Source organism: Acinonyx jubatus, chromosome D4 (assembly GCF_027475565.1).
Source record: "Acinonyx jubatus isolate Ajub_Pintada_27869175 chromosome D4, VMU_Ajub_asm_v1.0, whole genome shotgun sequence".
Classification (NCBI taxonomy): Eukaryota; Metazoa; Chordata; class Mammalia; order Carnivora; family Felidae; genus Acinonyx; species Acinonyx jubatus.
Window position 1 is genome coordinate 21,461,393 of NC_069391.1, and position 16,626 is coordinate 21,478,018.

Genomic DNA, 16,626 nt, shown 5'->3' on the forward strand with positions numbered 1-16,626 from the left:
CGGGCTGGGGGCGGGGCGCGGGCGGGGCGGGGCCGGCGAACGGGGCGGGGGCTCGGACCCCGGGCTCCAGCCGGCACCGGAAACGCGCCGTGGTCCGCGAGACCTACAGGAAGTGTGTAACGACACCTCCTACGAAGCGCTCCGAGCTCGCGGTCGTCGCTGCCCGGAGGGGGTGTGGACCGACCCTCCTACCACACACCGGCGCGCACGGGTTCGGGTCTCTGCACCCAGACAGGTGTGAAACCCACTATCCCCGCTACGCTCTGAAGTGGGCAGCTCTCCGTCCTGCCGCGGTCCCCACTGCTCCTTGGAGCTCCATACAGCTCCACCTAAACCCAAGGAGCAGACCTTGCAAGAACCTGCTCCGTTCGTCTGGTGTGTAACACCTGTTTTAACGCACCGAGTAGAGTCACCTCCACACCCAGGCACGTCCAGGAACACCTCCTGCTGACACATCTAACCCACAGTCACCACAGCCCAGTAGAAGTTACCAATCCAACTACCACATTCGCATCCACCCCATAGAGAGAGAGGGGCAACTTAACACATAAAACACACTAGAACCAGGGAGGCGTACAATGGTATCACCTAGACAGCTTGGTACAACAGAGGTAGGGCTGGCACCTTCCACCTTTATTTTATCTAGCACACACTTTTATAGCACTTAATATGTGTCCGGGGTTAACACTAAGTGCTTAGAGAATATTAATTTGTTTAATCCGAAGAACTCTATGCAGTGAGTGTTGTTAGCATTACCAGTTTATGGATGAAGAAACTGAGGCACAGAGAAATTAAGACATCTGCCCAGGATCAGATGGTAGCTGGAGGAACCCAGATTCATCCCAGATAGTTTGGCACCATGCTCTTAACTCCCTTTCTACTTCTAGCATTAAGTATCTCCAAAAAATAATAGTGGTAATAAATAACATTTAAAGCATATCTTATTAGCTATGTGGTGCTCACATCCTTGCCTCACCCCACTGTGACAAAGGACACCTTAGTCCCTTTTACGCTTGGGGTATGTGAGGGGAGAGAAGAATATGAGGCAGAGAAAGAGACTAACTTCTAAACAAAGAAGAATTCTTAACACCTTGCTCTATCAACATCAGGACTCCTCCTGGCATAGGCTAATTAAAAAAAATCCATGTGAACATTTTTGACAAAATAATGTCTGTCCAAAAAACAAACAACAGTTACTTGCCACATATTTCAAATATGTTATCCTGTGGAGAAATTGGAACCCTGTGCACTACTGATGGAAATGTAAATGGTGTAACCACTATAGAAAACAGTATGGAGGCTCCGCAAAAAGAATAAAATTATGAGCCAGAAATCCCACCTCTGGGTATATGTCTAGCAATTAAAGCAGAAACTTGAAGATTTATTTGCACACCCGTGGTCACTGCAGCATATTCACAATGGCCAAGAGGTGGAAGTTGCCCAAATGTCCACAGTTGGATGAGAAAATAAACAAAATGTGGCAGATACATACAATAGAATCTTATTCAGACTTAAGTCTTAAATTTTAAGAAAGAAATCCTGTCAAATGCTACAACAGGAATGAACCTTGAAAATATTCTAGGAAAATGTGAAATACTTCACATTCTTGTGAAGTAAACTAGTCACAAAAGGACTATTGGGATACTGCATGATTCCACTTACGTGAAATACCTAGAGTTGCCAAAATCATGGAAACAAAGTACAGTATTATGGCTGGTGCCAGGCACTGGGGCAGAGGAACATGGGGAGTTGTTCCACGAGAATAGAGTTCCAGTTTAGCAGAATGAAAAAGTTCTAGAGATCTGTGACAACAATGTGAATATAGTTAACACTACTGAACTGCAAACTTAAAGGTGGTTAACAGGATAAATTTTATATTACATGTTTTTGTTTGGGTTTTATTACAAATAACTTTTTAAAAATGCAATCCCTGGGGTGCCTGGGTGGCTCGGTTGGTTAAGCATCTGACTCTTGATTTTGGCTCAGGTTATAATCTCACAGTTTGTGAGTTCAAGCCCCGCATCTGTGCTGATAGCACAGAGCCTGCTTGGGATTCTCTCTCTCCCTTGCTCTCTCTGCTTCTCCCCCACTTGAGCTCTGTCTCTCTCAAAATAAATAAATAAACAAAAAGAATGCAGTCCCATTTAAAGGATATTTCCATCATGATGAATTTCTTCAATGATGCAGGCTTTCAGCTATGGTGAGATACTTTGTTGAACAAACTACTTCTCCCACTAAGGACTGTAAAATCTGTATTTAAAACATTAAAACAACAACAAAACTGTTTAAAGCTATTGTAGAGCAACCTAGGCAACCAAGGCTTGAGAGTCCCAGAGCTCAGCAAGAAGGGAAACACATTGAAGTGAATCCTATATTCTCAATCACTTTTCCTTCTTAGGGCATTGTTGATTTGTGCCTAGGAGTATAGAAACCAGTGAGGAGCATCCTAGAATTTTCAACAGTCTGATTGGGCTATGGATACAAAATTTGGACCTCAAGTCTATCAAGGCAGCTAGGACTTAAGAGGCCAAGATTCCAGAGAAAAGGCAATCATGGCAAAAGGAGTCAATCACTCTATATGTCATTTGCTTTGTACACACAACAGGCATTTGCTTTGTGCACGCAACAGGCAAGAAGCCATGAAACTGCTGAGTCCCCCCCCCCCCCAAAAAAAAATCTTGGCAACAACACTTGGCTGTCGTATAGTGTTAGAGAGAATTAAACAGGAAGGAAGGGTCCCAGTGAAACCTCAAACTTGCAGTTGAGACCCTTGAAGAACTATACCCTAAGAGTAAAATCATATCAGAAATAGCACTAACAATGCCTGAAACAGCCTGAACTATTTAAATGACTAGGTGGGTCAAGATGATCTTTCCATGTTCTATGTGCCTGCAAGAAAAAAATCTTCTTTGAAGAATCTTAATATTTCATATACAATATCTAACATTCTATCAACAATCACCAAACACACCAAGAAAAAACTAACTGCACAAAAGCCAAGAAGAAGAAAAAAAGACTTTAGAAATAAGGGTGCTTTCATGGCTCAATCAGTTGAGCATCCAACTCTTGATTTCAGCTCAGGTCATGATCCTAGGATGGGGGGATCGAGTCCCACATTAGGCTCCACACTGAGCATGGAGCCTGCATGGGATATTTTCTCTCTCTCTCTCTCTCTCTCTCTCTCTCTCTCTCTCTCTCTCTCCCTCCCTCTGCCCCTCTACCCCACTTGTGCTCTCTCTCTTAAAAAAAAAAAAAAAAAGGACTTTAGAATTAGATGTACACATGATCCAGATACTGTAGTTTTATATGCAACTTTTAGAACAATTATGGTTAATATGTTCAAGAACATCAATAACAAAATGGTGAATTTCACTAGAGAGCTAGAACCTTTAAAAAAGAATGAAATAGAGCCATCAGGGAGACACAAATCAGAACCACAATGATATCACTACACACCAAGATGGTTATAATGAAAAAGACAATAACAAATGTCGGTAAGGATGTGGAAAACTGAAACCCTCATACACTGCTAGTGATATTGTTAAAATGGTGCAGATGCTTTGGATAACAGACTGGCATTTCTTCAAAAGGTAAAACAAAGCTACTGTATGACTCAGCAATTCTTCTCCTAGGTATATACCCCAGAGAAATGAAAACATGCACACAAAACTTGTACATGAATGTTCATAGCAATATTATTCATAATGACCAAAAAGCAGAAACAACCCAAATGTTCATCAACTGCTGAGTGGATAAGTAAAAAATGGTGCGTTCATACAATGGAGTATTATTCAGCCAACAAAAGGAATGAAGTACTGTACATGCTACAATTTGAATCAACCTTGAAAACATGCTGTGTGAAGAAAGCCAGTCACAAGAGACCATGTATTCTATGGTTCTATTTATATGAAATGTCCAGATAGGCAAGTCTAGAGACAAAAAGTAGATTAGTGGTTGTCTAGGCCTGAGAGGCTTTGGGGGGAAAATGGGGTAACTGCTAAAAATAAAGGGTTTCTTTCTGGGGTGATTAAAAATTTTCTAAACTTGATGCTGATGATGGTTTCACAACTCTGAATATATGAAAACCACAAGATTATATACTTTATATGGGTGAATTATATGGTATGTGAATTATACCTCAATAAAGCTGTTACAAGAAGTACTGCGTGCCTGGATGGCTCAGTTGGTTGAGTGTCCGACTTCGGCTCAGGTCATGATCTCTCATGGTTCATGAGTTCAAGCCCCGCATCAGGCTCGCTGCTGTCAACATAGAGCCCACTTTGGATCCTCTGTCTCCCTCTCTTTCTGTCCTTTCCCTGCTCATGGTCTCTCTCTAAAATAAGTAAAATTAAAAAAAAAAAAAAAAAAGGTGGAGCGCCTGGGTGGTTCAGTTGGTTGAGCATCTGGCTTTGGCTCAGGTCATGATCTCACAATTCGTGGGTTTGAGCCCCACCATCGGGCTTGCTCCTGTCAGCACAGAGCCTGCTTTGGATACTCTATCCCCCCTTTGACTCTCCCCCACTCGCTTGCTCACTCTGTCTCTCAAAAATAAATAAACATTAAAAAAAAAAAAAGAAGATAGTACCAAAAAAATTTTTCCAGAACCAAAAACTGTACTAACTAAAATCCTAAATCCAATAGATAGGTTTAACAGCAGATTGGACACAGCAAACATGAAAATTAGTAAACTGCCATAAAACACCCTACCATATTTCAAATTCAGATACAATGCCACCTGATACTGGCTTCCATCCTCTGCCCAGCTCCTATTCTCAAACTGGGGAGAATTAAAGTTCTTATCTCCTAGAGGGGTAGGGAATAGCTGGGAAGTGATTTGATTCTTTCTTGGATAAATATATGGTCAACTGTGTATACTTTTAAGTTTCACTAACTTTACTGTCATGCTTTTTTGTGTGTGTTTAAACAATGTTTTGCATTAACCCTACAATAATGAAACCCTCAAGTTATATTATTGCAAAGTTTTAATAGGTTATATTATACATTTCAAAGTTCTATTAGATTCTTTTTATTTTTAATTAACCTGTTTTAGATTACTAGTTACTAGTAACTCAGGAACAGCCAGATGGAAGATATGGAAGGTGTGGGGAAAGGGTGTGAGGCTTCATTGCCTTCTCTAGATGTGTCACTCTCCATGTATTCATCAACCCAGAAGTTCCTCTTAAGCTGTTTTTAAAATCTGCTGTTTTTCAATAAATGATGCTGGAATAATTGAATATCCCTAGTTAGAAAAATGGTCTACACCTTTCAACATGGACAAAAATTAACTTGATTTGTATCATAGACTTAAATGCAATACTTAAAACTATAAAACTTCCAGAGTTTTCAGTTAAGCCAAGATTTAATTATGACACCAAAAGCATGATCATGATTCATTAAAAAAATTTGATAAATTAAAACTCCATCAATATTAAATATGTATGTATATAACTGGTAAGAAAATGAAAAAAATAAGCCGTTGAAAGGGAGAAAATATTTGTAAATATCTGAAAATGACTTGTATCTTGAATATATAAAGAACTACCATAATTCAATAAGAAAACAATGCAATAAAATATGGACGAAAGGTCTGAGCAGACACTTCACCAGGAAGGTATACAATGTCAAATAAGCACATGGAAAGATGCTTAACATCATCACGGATATGAAAATTAAAATACAATAAGATACCACTATATACTAGAATGGATAAAATTTAAAAGACTGAACATATCAAGTGTTGATGAGAATGTGGAGAGATGAAACTCTATACGTTGCTAATGGAATGTAAAATGGTACAACCACTTTGGAAACAAATTTAGCAATTTTTAAAAAAATTTTTTTAATGTTTAATTTTGAGAGACAGAGAGAGGCAGAGAGGGAGACATAGAATCGAAGCAGGCTCCAGGCTCTGAGCTGTCAGCACAGAGCCCAATGTGGGGGCTCGAACCCACAAACCATGAGATCATGACCTGAGCTTAAGCCAGAATGCTTACATCTACTGAGCTACCCCAGGCGCCCCAGCAATTTTTAAAAATTAATTAATTAATTTTTAATTTACATCCAAGTTAGTTAGCATATAGTGCAACAATGATTTCAGGAGTAGATTCCTTAATGCCCCTTCCCCATTTAGCCCACCGCCCCCCCCACACACACAACCCCTCCGTAACCCTCTGTTGTTCTCCATATTTAAGAGTCTCTTATGTTTTGTCCCCCTTCCTGCTTTTTATATCATTTTTGCTTCCCTTCCCTTATGTTCATTTGTTTTGTATCTTAAATTCCTCATTCCAGTCATATGATATTTGTCTTTCTCTAATTTCACTTAGCATAATACCCTCTAGTTCCATCCACGTAGTTGCAAATGAGCCCTGGAAATTTCTTGTTAAATATACACTTACCATATGATCCAGCCATTCCATACCCAAGAGAAAACAAGGGCTTGTACATAAATGTTCATAGCAGCTTTATTTGTAATAGCCAAAAGCTAGAAACATCCTGAATGTCTGTCAACAAGTGAATGGATAAACGAATTTGGTATATCCATATAATGGATACTCAGCAATACTACTCAGCAATAATAAAAAAGGAATGAACGATTGATATATGGAGCAACATGAATAAATCTCAAAATAATTATGCAGATTGAAAGCCAGAATGATAGAGTATATATTGTATAATTCCATTTATATAAATTCCAAGGAAATGCAAATGAATCTAGTGATAGAAAGAAGGTCAATAGTGGCAAGGAATGGTGTGGAAGATGAGCATAAATGACTACAAAGGGGCAGAAGGAAACTTTTGGATATGTTTATTTTTGGATAGTTAGTGATGGATATATATTTACAGTGCAAATAGTAAACATATGGATAAATTTAAAAGGCATTTCTCATTTTTTAAAAATTTTTATTTATTTTTGAGACAGAGAGAGACAGAGTGTGAATGGGGAAGGGGCAGAGAGAGAAGGAGACACAGAACCCGAAGGAGGGTTCAGGCTCCGAGCTGTCAGCATAGAGCCCGACATGGGGCTTGACTCACAAACCATGAGATCATGACCTGAGTTGAAGTCGGATGCCTAACCGACTGAACCACCCAGGTGCCCCGACATTTCTCATCTTTTAATTTTTAAAAAGATAATTTACTTGTTTAACAGAACTATTAAATGATATACTGTGGAGCTTATAACATACAGGAAATAAAATGTATAACAAAAATAACACAAAGGATGGGAATGGGTAAAGGAAATATCTTGTGATATTCTTGCATTACATGGAAGACAGAATGAAATGGAAGACAGAAGAAGAACTAGAAAATAGAAGAACAAAGATATACAGAATGAATGGGAAAGAAAGCAAGACAGTAATTAATAACCTTCCAAAACATAAAGCACCAGGTCAAGAAGTATTCACTAGTGAATTCTAAAAAACATTTAATGAAGACATTATACCAATTATCTATAGTCCCTTTCAGAAGAAAGAAACAGAAAATATTCCTAATTCATTCCATGAAGCCAACATTACCCTAATACCAAAACCAGACAAAGACATTATAAGAAAACTAAAGGCCACTATCTCATGAACATAGAAACAAAAATCCTCAACAAAACAGTAGTAAATTGAACCCAACAATATATAAAATGAACTATGTTCCATGACTCTCATAGCCTGCTCAGGCTGCCATAACAAAGTACAGATCTTCCTCAACTTACCACGGGGTTGTACCAATAAACCCACCGTAAATTGAAAATATTGCTAAGTTAAAAATGCATTGAATACAGATAACCTACCAAACATCCTAGCTTAACCTAGCCTACGTTAAACATGCTCAGAACATTTACATTAGCCTACAGTTGGGCAAAATCATCTAGCACAAAGCCCATTGTATAATATGTTGAATGTCTCACGCGGTTTATTGAATACAATACTGAAAATGAAAAATAGAAAGGTTGTATGGTACAGAACGGTTTGTAAGTGTATAGGTTGTTCACCCTTGTGATTGCGTGGCTGACTGGGAACTGCAGCTAACTGCCACTGCCCAGCATCATGAGAGTATTTGCCAGGTATCATTAGCCCAGGAAAAGAATAAAATTCCAATTTGAAGTGTGGTTTCTACTGAATGTGTACCGCTTTCACACCATTATAAAGTTGAAAAATTGTAAGTTAAACAATCATTAAGTCAGGGACCCTCTGTGGCAGAGACTGGGTAGTTTTTTAAACACTAAAAATTTATTTTGCATAGTTCTGGAGGCTAGGCACACACAGATTCGGTATATGGTAAGGGTTCAATTTCTGGTTCATAGACGGGAACTTCTTGCCATGTCCTCACATGGTGGAAGGGATTAACTAGCTCTCTTGGTTCTATTTTATAAGGGCACTAATACCAATCATGAGGGCCTTACCCTCATGACCTAATCACCTCCCAAAGGCCCTACTTCCTGATGCCATCATCTTGTGGGTTAGGGTTTCACCACATGAAACGGGGGACGAGGGGAGACATGAACATTCATATGGAAACAACCATGTGGGGGGCGCCTGGGTGGCGCAGTCGGTTAAGCGGCCGACTTCAGCCAAGTCACGATCTCGCGGTCCGGGAGTTCAAGCCCCGCGTCAGGCTCTTGGCTGATGGCTCGGAGCCTGGAGCCTGTTTCCGATTCTGTGTCTCCCTCTCTCTCTGCCCCTCCCCCGTTCATGCTCTGTCTCTCTCTGTCCCAAAAATAAATAAACGTTGAAAAAAAATTAAAAAAAAAAAAAAGGAAACAACCATGTGGGATTTATCTCAGGTATGCAAGGCTGGTTCAATATTTGAAAATCAATTAATGTAAGCTACGATATCAACAGGCTAAAGAAGATCATATCAATACATGGAGAAAAAGCATTTGACAAAATCTAACATACTCATGATAAAATCTTTTAGTAAACTAGGAACAGAGGGAACTTGCTCAACTTGATAAGGAATATCTACAAAAAACCTATAGCTAACATACTTAAATGGTGAGAAACTAGAAACTTTATAAGATCATGAATAAGGCAAAAGGATGTCCCTTCTCATTAATGCTTTTCAACATGATACTGGAAGTTCTAGCTAATGCAATAACATCAAAAAAGGAAATAAAAGGTATTGAGATTAAGAAGAAAGAAATAAAAACTATCTATGTTCACAGATGACATAATTGCCTATGTAGAAAATCTGAAAAAATTGGCTAAAAACTCCCTCCTGGAAATAATAATGATTATAGTAAAGTTGTAGGATACAAGGTTAATATACAAAAGTCAATCACTTTCCTATATACCACTAAGGAAGTACTGAAACTTAAAATTTAAAACACATTACCACTTATATTAGCATCCTGCAAAATACTTAGTTAGGTACAACTCTAACAAAATCTAACAAGATCTATATGAGGACACCTATAAAACTTTAATGAAAGATACCATAGAACAACTTAATAAATGAAGAGGTGTTTCATATTCATGGATACGAAGACTCAATATTGTCAAGATGTTAGTTTGCCCTAAACTAATATATGGATTCAGTGCAATTCCAATCAAAATCCCAGCAAATTATTCTGTGGCTATCAACAAATTGATTCTAACGTGTTTTTTTAATTGAGAAATACTTTTACTTTTGTTTTTTTTTTAAATTTTTTTTAATGTTTATTTTTGAGAGAGACAGAGCATGAGTGAGGGAAAGGCAGAGAGAGAGGGAGACAGAATCTGAAGCAGGCTCTAGGCTCTGAGCTGTCAGCACAGAGCCTGATGTGGGGCTTGAACGCACAAACCACGAGATCATGACCTGGAAGCTTAACTGACAGAGCCACCCAGCATCTGTACAAATTGATTCTCAAGTGTTGTTGTTGTTTTTTTTTTAATTGAGAAATACTTTTACTTTTGTTTTGTTTTGTTTTCTAATTTTTCTTTTAAGTAAGCTCTATACCCAATATGGGGCTTGAACTTATGACCCCAAGATCAAGACTGGCATGTTCCACCGACTAAGCCAGACAGGTGATCCTGATTGCAAAGTTTATATGGAGAAGCAAAAGACCCAGAATTGCCAACTCAATGTTGAAGGAGAACAAAGTTGGAGGAGTCTCACCACCTGACTCCAAGACTTATTATAAAGCTACAGTAACCAAACAGTGTGGTATTGATGAAAAAATAAACAAATAGATCAGTGGAAAAGAATAGAGAGCCTAGAAATAGGCCCACATATATACAGTCCACTGATCTTTGACAAAGGAGAAGACAATCTTTTCAAAAAGTGGTGCTGGAACTGGATATCCATATGCAAAATAAAACAAATCTAAACAAAGACTTTATACCTTTCACAAAAATTAACTCAAAATGGATCACAGATCTAAATGTAAAATGCAAAACTATAAAACTCCTACAAAATAACAGAGGAGAAAACTGAGATGGCCTTGTGAATGGCAATGACTTTTTAAGTACAGCACCAAAGGCATAATCCATGAAAGAAATGATTGCTAAGCTGGACTTCATTAATATAAAAAAACCTTCTGCTCTGCAAAAGGCAATGTCCAAAGAATAAGAAAACAAGTTACAGACTGGGAGAAAATATTTGCAAAAGACAGCTGATAAAGGTCTGTTTTCCAAAATACACAAAGTACTCTTAAATTGCAACAATAAGAAAACAACTCAATTTAAAAATGGGCCAAAGACCTTAATAGACACCTTATTAAAGAAGATAGAGAGGCAAGGAAGCATGTGAAAAGATGTTCAGCATTGCAAACTAAAATGAGATACCATTACACACCTGTTAGAATGGCCAAAATCCGGGGTGGCTGGTCCGACTTTGGCTCAGGTCATGATCTCGAGGTCCATGAGTTCGAGCCCCTCGTCGGGCTCTGTGCTGATAGCTCAGAGCCTGGAGCCTGTTTCGGATTCTGTGTCTCCCTCTCTCTCTGCCCCTCCCCTATTCATGCTCTGTCTCTGTCTCAAAAATAAATAAACATTAAAAAAAAATTAAAAAATAAAAAAAGAATGGCCAAAATGCACAACACTGACCATACCAAATACTGAAGAGGATGTAGAAAACAGGAACACTAATTCATTGCCAGTGGGAATGCAAAATGGTACAGCCACTTTGGAAAACAGTTTGGCAGTTTCTTTTCTTTTTTTTAAGTTTATTTATTTTTTGAGAGAGAGAGAGGCAGAGAGAGAGGGAGAGAATCCCAAGCAGGCTCTGCACTGTTAGCTCAGAACCCAACTCAGAACTCAAACTCACCAACTGTCCGTGAGATCATTAGTTGAGCCAAAATCAAAAGTCAGATGCCACCCATGCACGCCTTGGCAATTTCTTATAAAACTAACCTTGCTACCATGTATTTTCTTTTGCACAATTTGCCACCCTAGAAACTCATTTCTTTTGGTATTATTTCTCTAAAAATGTATTTTCTTTTGTTAAGATGTTATATAAGCTCAAGTTCTAACCACCCCTTTGAGTTACTCATGTCTGAATACTCCCACGTATATTTGTAATGCACTTTTTAAAAAATATAATTTATTGTCAAATTGTGTAATGTACATGTTAATACACTTCTCTTTCATTTTCTCTTAAGCTACCTTTTGTTAATCTAATTTACAAGGCTCCAACTGAGAACTTGATAGGCAGAGGAAAAAAAGACATTTTTCCTTCTGCTTAAGAGGCTCTTTATAAGAGGATTTGTTGAAATATAGGATTACTAGCAACAAACCATCTTCAAAATGTCTAAATAACTTCACTCGATCACTCACAAGCCCAGTGACCTTGATTTCCCTTCATACCTTTTAATTTCAGAAATAGGGTTCAACTGGTTGCTGGACAACACACAACATGGCCATTCAAAACTTATGGGAGGTTCCACAACTTCAATGCAGCTGATGGGTAAGATCCAAAAAAAGGTAACAGGTGAATTCATCAAGGCATCTGGCGGATGTGGCAGAAGAAGGCTTCAGGAATCTAGGTGTGGCCACCTTTATTTCTGACACAATACTGCAGATGGCTCAGAACTTCTTAGTGATAATGAGCACAAAGGGGCTGCAGATGACCTAACCCAACTTCCTCAATTAGAGATGTGAATACCAGGGCCCTTGTGAAAATACTTTTTCCTAATGTTCTAAAGCCTCAGTAAGCAAGTTCATGTTTGAGTGATCAGAACCCAGAATTCTTGTCTCACAAGATTTTCTACTTTTTATTTTCCCAAAGCTTTGAGACACTTAGGAGATGGCACAGAAAAGAGAAGTCTTTAATAAGCTTCAGTAAAGGGGCGCCCGAGTGGCTCAATCGGTTAAGCCTCTGACTTCAGCTCAGGTCATATTCTCTCGGTTCCAGCCCTGCATCAGGCTCTGTGCAGACAGCTCAGAGCCTGGACCCTGCTTCAGACTCTGTCTCCTTCTCGCTCTCTGCCCCTCCCCCACTCACATTGTCTCTCTCTCTCTCCCTCAAAATGAACATTAAAAAAAATTAATAAACTTCAGCAGAAAACGAGTCTGCTGGCAACATCTGACCGGGATCTTCATGTAGCTAGAAATGACTGGCAGATGTAAAGGCAATTGTGAGGCTGCCACCCCAAAGGCAATCCATCTGGGCTTCCTGAATGAGGAGGCAGTCTTCAGGTTCTATTCAACGATAATATCCTGGGAGGTTTTCATTAGATAGGGACTGTTAATTTTGGCTTTGGGCTAGTCTATTTCCATCTCTGATCAGGTTTCCTCATTGGTACTATACAGATAAATGCTTTTTAATATTATGATTCTATGGAATGCCAGAATTAAGCTCAGTAATATTAGAGAATGTAAAATGAGAAGTAAAAGAATTACACCGAGCAAGTTTTTTTTTTTTTTAAGTTTACTTATTTTGAGAGAGAGAGAGAAAGAGCCCAAGTGGAGGAGAGAAAGAAAGGGAGAGAGAGAGAGAGAGAGAGAGAGAGAGAGAGAATCCCAAGCAGGCTCTGTGCTGTCAGCACAGAGCCAGATGCGGGGCTTGAACTCACAAACCATGAGATCATGACCTGAGCTGAGACCAAGAGTCAGACGCTTAATCAATTGAGCCACCCAGGCATCTCTGAGCAAGAATTTTTAACATATGAAATGAAAGGAAAGGGTTGTTTCTCGTTTTTTTTTTATCCTTAGCTTTTTAAAAAAAGAAAAACAAATCATTATATTAGTTTGCTAGGGCTACGATAACAAAATACCACAGACCGGGTGGCTAAACCAACAGAAATCTTACAGTTCTGGAGAGCAGGAGTCTTGGTAGGATGGCTTCTTCTGAGGCTTCTCTCCTTGGTTTACAGATGACTGCCTTTTTGCTGTTCCTCACATGGTCATTACTTTGTGTGTACGTCCCTGGTCTTTTATCTCAAATTTCCTCTTCTTATAAGGAACCCAGTCAGACTGAATTAGAGCCCACCCTAAAAGTCTCATTCTAACTTAATCACTTCTTTAAAGGCCTTATCTCCAAGTACAGTCACATTCTGAGGTACTGGGGTTAGGAATTCAACAAATGAGTTTGGAGCATGCAGTTCAGCCCGTAACAACCAACTATTCTAATGTTCTCATTTTAAAAGCTTTTATTTATTTTTAAGTAATTTCTACACCCAATGTGGGGTTCGAACTCATGATCCCAAGATCAAGAGTCACGTGCTCCTCAGACTGAGTCAGCAAGGCATCCCTAATGTTCACTGTAAAATGCTGTGACCAAATGCATACTTCTGGGGAGAAATTATTTTATTTTAGGACATTATTACATACTTTAAAAAGAAGATACATACTATAATTACTTGAATTACATTAATAATATTTTACTATAGGTAACATACCTAGAAATCTAGTTAAAATGAAAAACTTTTTGTTTCATTAGTCTTCACAAATAGTATTATTAAGTAGTTTATGTGATTTCTGTGAAAATGCACTGTAGATGATCTTCTTTTAAAAAAGTATATAAAAATCTAAAATATCATTCAGATTTCATTAGTATACAATCCAAAACTGAAAAGTTTAAAAGAGATTAGTCTCCTTTTATAAGGGAAAAAGTGTTGAAAAGAGCTAATTTTACTGCTGGGACCTGATTAGTTGCTCATAATAACTTTCCTAGAAAATAGTGAATGAAATATAGAGCTCAGAGGGCAAAACTCACTAAATACAAAAGGCAGACTGTCTTAGCATTCCATGTAATGAAACTTATGTTAGCTAGCTGTTTTAATTACAATTTCAAGTCTTATAGATACAGAAATTCTATTTTTTCCAGAACAAACATGCATATCCTTATAACATGACAGAGAAGAAAACAGACAGATTTTTAACTGTTGAGCCCTTTTACTTTTTAAGCTTAGCAGTCAACACTTTTTTTCCCTTTTCCTTCACAACCTGGCATTCATCTGATTCATTAACTTCTCCAATTTGATTGCTAGGGCCATGTTTCCTTTAATCTTCAATTTCCCTGACATGAATGCCATTGTTGGTTTTAGTTTCCCTAAAATGAGAAAATGAGAGAAGGAAAAGCATCCATTAGTGCCCTTAGGGATATACCACTTCAAGAACACACATTATAAAAAGAATCTCCTTGAGTTCTATAAATCTCGGAAGCACACAAATTTCTATTCCATAATTTTTTTTATCAGTACCTTGGGAATCCCAATTCCTAGGCTTAGATGTTAAAAATATATTATAGTATGAGAGATAATGTAAAAACAACAATCAGCAAAAGATTATATCAAAAAGCTGAAGATGCAATATTTATATACAAGCTACAGTACATTAAAGGTACATCGCCCTCAGATGAATTATAGTAAACAAATCTACCTACTTTAGTTGATTTTCCAATCTACTAGTTCATTAAACTTTAGCATTTCAGGTTTATATTAAAAAAAATCAAATGTTGTAAATACATATGATATTCTTAAGAAATTATCATTAAAAATATAGGGTAGGGACAACAAAAGCGTTAGCAATATTTTAACCACAGAAATGCCAGGATGTAAAACCTGAGTATTAAAATGGAATTGTAGTTAATAACAACATAAAATAAACTGAAGCTCCACAGAGGGAGTAAACTTTTTGTTTGCTACTCTTATTCCAGTGTTAGTACAGGGTCTGGCACATAGTGGAGTTAATGAGGAAACTGAGGCTCTGAGAGGATTTTGACTTCCCCAATGTCACATAGCGTGTATATAATGGTATTGCAATTCAAAGCCAGGTGTTTCTGATTCTCATTTATAGTTTTCTGACCTATAGCATGCCAATTTATATATAGATCACATCTCCAGCAGGCACAATATATGTCTGGTACATTAGTAAACTTCTACTGGGCCACACACAGACAGGATCTTTGTGTGGGTTAATGTGTTTATATATATTGAGATATTAAATACTTTCAAATTCTTCTTTTTAAAAATTAGAAAACATATATTTATTTTAGAGAGAGCATGGACGCCCAAGCTGGGAAGAGGGTCAAAGGGAGGAAGGGAGGGCAGGGGAAGAGGGAGAGGGAAAGGGGGAGAGGGGGAGACATGGAGAGGGGGAGGGGGGAGAGAGAGAGAGAGGGGGAGACATGGAGAGGGGGAGAGGGGGAGAGAGGGAGAAGAGGGAGAGGGGGAGAGGGGGAGAGAGGGAGACGGGGAGAGAGGGAGAGGGGGAGAAAGGGAGAGGGGGAGAGAGGGAGAGAGGAGGAGAGGGGGAGAGGGGGAGAGGGGGAGAGAGGGAGAAGAGGGAGAGGGGGAGAGGGGGAGAGGGGGAGAGGGGGAGAGGGAGAGAGAGAGAATCTTAAGCAGGCTCCATGCTCAGGGCAGAGCCTGATGTGGCACTAGATCCCACAACCCTGGGACTCATGATTTTGGCCAAAATCAAGAGTCAGATGCTTGACTGACAGAGCCACAGGCATACCAAAACACCTTTAAATTATTCTATGTAGGGGTTGTAACACAATATTATAGATTGGTTAGGGATAGAAAGAATCAAGTCTAATTCTTTTACTTTAATGAATAAACTGAGCTGTGCAACCTTCTATGGAAATGTGATGTTAAGATACCAACATCTACAAATAAGTAAATAAAGGGTAATTTTTATTTACATTGAGGATACTGGAAAATCTGGGGTTTTTTTAATGTTTATTTATTTTTGAGAGAGAGAGCCCAAGCAGGGGAAGGGAAAAGGGAGGGGGACAGAGGATCCGAAGCAGGCTCTGTGCTGACAGCAGAGAGCCCGATGTGCGGCTCGAACTCACAAACTGTGAGATCATGACTTGGGCCTGAAGTCAGACGCTTAACTGACTGAGCCACCGAGGCACCCCGATCTTTGTTCTTTAAAGGAACAGAACAGGGGCGCCTGGGTGGCTCAGTCGGTTAAGCGGCCAACTTCGGCTCACGTTATGATCTCGTGGTCCGTGAGTTTGAGCCCCGCGCTGGGCTCTGTGCTGACAGCTCAGAGCCTGGAGCCTCTTTCAGATTCTGTGTCTCCCTCTCTCTGACCCTCCCCTGTTCCTGCTCTGTCTCTCCCTGTCTCAAAAACAAAAAAAAACAAAACAAACAAACAAACAAAAAAACCGTTAAAAAGTAAATAAATAAATGAACAGAACAGCTCTCTGGAAACCTACAATCACTGACATCTAGGTGCCCTTCAGCTAAAAAATTGGCTCCCTGTT

General features: G+C 38.9%; 1 protein-coding gene across 2 annotated transcripts in view; it reads right to left on the reverse strand.

Moving 5' to 3' along the window:
* Positions 1–13,697: 13,697 nt before the first annotated feature.
* HSDL2 (hydroxysteroid dehydrogenase like 2) overlaps positions 13,698–16,626 on the reverse strand; it is a 65,158-nt gene continuing 62,229 nt past the window's right edge. For both annotated transcript variants that reach the window (XM_053204785.1, XM_015068654.3), the window contains one exon: positions 13,698–14,460. In XM_053204785.1, the coding sequence (XP_053060760.1) occupies positions 14,348–14,460 (113 nt within the window). In that variant the 3' untranslated portion in view covers positions 13,698–14,347. The remainder of the gene's footprint in view (positions 14,461–16,626) is intronic.